Source organism: Quercus robur, chromosome 3, assembly GCF_932294415.1.
Source record: "Quercus robur chromosome 3, dhQueRobu3.1, whole genome shotgun sequence".
NCBI classification, from domain to species: domain Eukaryota; kingdom Viridiplantae; phylum Streptophyta; class Magnoliopsida; order Fagales; family Fagaceae; genus Quercus; species Quercus robur.
The window spans coordinates 16,548,707-16,551,854 of record NC_065536.1 but is presented as its reverse complement, the minus strand read 5'-3'; the positions used below and the strand labels follow the sequence as shown (position 1 = coordinate 16,551,854).

The 3,148-nt window shown below is 43.7% G+C and overlaps 1 protein-coding gene across 1 annotated transcript; it reads right to left on the bottom strand.

The window, feature by feature from the left end:
- Positions 1 to 1,544: 1,544 nt before the first annotated feature.
- Positions 1,545 to 2,375, bottom strand: LOC126719319 (uncharacterized). Its single transcript, XM_050421889.1, has one exon. It carries the CDS (start codon positions 2,373 to 2,375, stop codon positions 1,545 to 1,547), a length of 831 nt encoding a protein of 276 aa, XP_050277846.1.
- Positions 2,376 to 3,148: the final 773 nt, after the last annotated feature.

The following is a 3,148-nucleotide window of genomic DNA, read 5'->3' as shown; positions in this document are numbered from 1 at the left end:
GCGATCGAATACCAATCGATTCTTACAGTCACACATTGCAACACACTCCTATGCATTTCGATGGGTCGCAGCCAGTTCGACTGATCAGTAATTCTCCAGTGATCCTCGACATTTGTGAAATCGAGTTACGGATGTAACTCGCTTAATATAAGATCGAGTAATGTGTTTTTCCAGTTTGTTTTCAGAGACGAGTACATGGTACTCGAATTTTGTATTACCGAGTTATTATGGTTACTCGTTTTTAGCAAAATCGAGTTTTGTAGAACAACCTTCCACTACATATTACAACTCGGCCTGCATGTTTTTTCCTGTTGCAACTCAGTCAGTTTTTTACACCAGGTATGTTCTGTTTATTACAATGTTCATGAAGCAACAAGTGCATGGCATGCAACTCACTCCTATATTGTTGCTTTTGAGATTTCCACTGCTATATAAATATGAATGCAACAAAGTTGGAGAAGTTGGAAATCATACTAAAACAGCTTAGTGAAACCCCATTGCAATAACTTCGTTTTTAACTGAATTGTTTGCTTGACCGACTTACTAAAACCCCCATCAGTACATAACATTAAAGGCACTAACAAAGTGCATGACTACATAAGTACAAACTTTAATATCAACTTCTAAGCAAAAAATGACCAATATCATTTGTCTTCTCATCATGGGCCTGTTCAACTGGTGACGTTCGGTTGCTTCCAATTAAAGAGGTAGGGATCATCCTCGCTGCGCAACGTCCAGCTTTGTTAGCACCCATCCACCTTGGCTGCCGTACCTACTGTAAATAGTTAAAAAATGTTATGTACACTGAACTTATATAAGTTATTAACACGCAACATAGGCAGAACAGGAAAAATTTACAAGACTTACGACGAATAGTGTAACTATGGTCAACTGAACAACCTCATTTGCCTATACATGCATGAACACCATTACTGTAAATAGTTAAAAAATGTTATGTACACTGGACTTATATAAGTTATTAATATGCAACATAGGCAGAACAGGAAAAATTTACAACACTTACGACGAATAGTGTAACAAAAACAACTGAACAACCTCATTTGCCTATACATGCATGAACACCAGTGTTTGTTTCATGACTAGTCCAAATACTTACTATGGCAATAGAGAACAAAGACACTGAGTTCTTAATAGTGCCAATTTATATATGACAAAAGTTGTAGGAGATATATGACCTTTACCTATGATGCAGCTCCACCGCTAGTTGACTCCACATTTCGAGTAGGACATGTTCTACGGTTGTGCCCCTCTTGGCGACACAACCCACATCTTGACTTGGGTCCATTCTCGATCCATAGGGAGGTCGGCAACTCCCTATCATTCTCGTCCATCTCATTGCAGATTCATGTGGACTTTGGCCGACCTTTGTTCCGGATCAGGTGCGGATTGGGCATCACTACTCTAGTTTCTTCCGGATCCGGCCATGCTAATCTGTCTTTCAACGGTTGGAATACCGGTTCATAGCTATGGAACCTATGACTCACGCTATAGCAAGGATCAATAAACTGCTGCGCATCGTGCTTCTACTTAGCACAAATTGCTATTACGTGTGAACACGGCATCTTGTATGCTTCCCATTTTCCACATGTGCATGTCATACCCCGAAGATCAACCCTGTGCGTGTGTTGTCCGCCCCCATTACTTAGAGGATTACCCGGTGTGTCAACCTGATATAACTGTGCTTGTGTGCACATCCGTGTCACCATATGGTCCTTTGCCTTCGCTTGGTTTTTTTCGAACCTGTCCATGGCATACTTGCACCATTCTTGACCCGCTTCCAATTGCTCTAGAGCGAGATTACGACGAGCGTCAAAGTAGGAGTTCACTTTGAAGAAGGTGTACCTCACCATTGCCGTGATTGGCAAGCTGCGTGCACCTTTCAGTACTCCATTAAAACACTCCGATAGGTTGGTTGTCATTGCTCCGTATCGACGCCCTCCGTCGTGTGCAAGTGTCCACTTTTCTTTGTTTTCATTTTCCAAATACCTGTGTGCAGCCGGTTTGACATTGCGAATTAAATCCAGTGTGGCCTGAAACTTTCTAACTTGATTCGCGCTTGCGGCCCTCCATACCATGTTCTTCAACTCCGGAATTTTCCATTTTGTGTTCACATTGCTAACTACATGGCGTAGGCAATACCGGTGATGGGCCTGGGGAGGCTGCAACCAAGTCATCCTTGTGTCATCAAAGCAAGCTTTTATACCCGAATGTCGGTCAGAGATGATGCAAAGATTTGTCCGGTCCGTAACATATCGTTTCAGGCATGCCAAGAACCATCCCCATGTCTCCTTGCTGTCACTCTCAACAACGGCAAACGCCAGTGGATAAACCTCGTTGTTAGCATCCGTTGCCATTGCTATCAACAACTTCCCCTTGTACTTGCCATAGAGGTGCGTTGCATCGATGCTTATCACCGGCCTACAATACTTGAACCCTTCTATACACGGACCAAAAGCCTAAAAGGCACATCTAAATGTGCAAGTTCCCGGCACACTACGGTGGTCGCACTTCAACTGTGTCACTGTGGTTGGATCTGCATCTTTTAACGCTGCCAGGAACCGAGGCAATTCTGCGTATGACTCATCGAAACCACCGTAGATGGCTGCAACGGCTTTCTGTTTTGCATCCCAAACCTTATAGTGAGACGCCCAATGGCCATGCTTCGCATGAAGAATACTACGCAGGGTTGCTATTGTTCTTGAAATGTCTTCCCGTACGTATGACTCAAGTGTGATGGCAATGAACTTCGAATCCATCATCCTTCCATCATGATCCACTTGGAGTGTCGAGCAAGTGTGGGGACCCTTAGATGTTGTGATCATCCACAGCTTGTGCCTTTTGCTGTAGATAGCTCGAATTGACCACAGACATGCATCGTGTACACACGTTACAACCAGTCTCTCGGGGTCTGACTTCATGTACTTAAATTTTTTATTCAGCCCAACAGAGAACATGGTTAGTGCGTGCTGAACTGCAGCTTTATTCTTGAATAGCATCCCCTTGCTCGGTTCGTCCCCCAATTGCCAACTCAGCAGACCTGTTTCCAGGGAAGGTGATGGGTCATTAATGTCATCCCATGTGTTTGACGTGAACCATTCGGGGTTAGGGTTCAGATTATTTTCCGGTT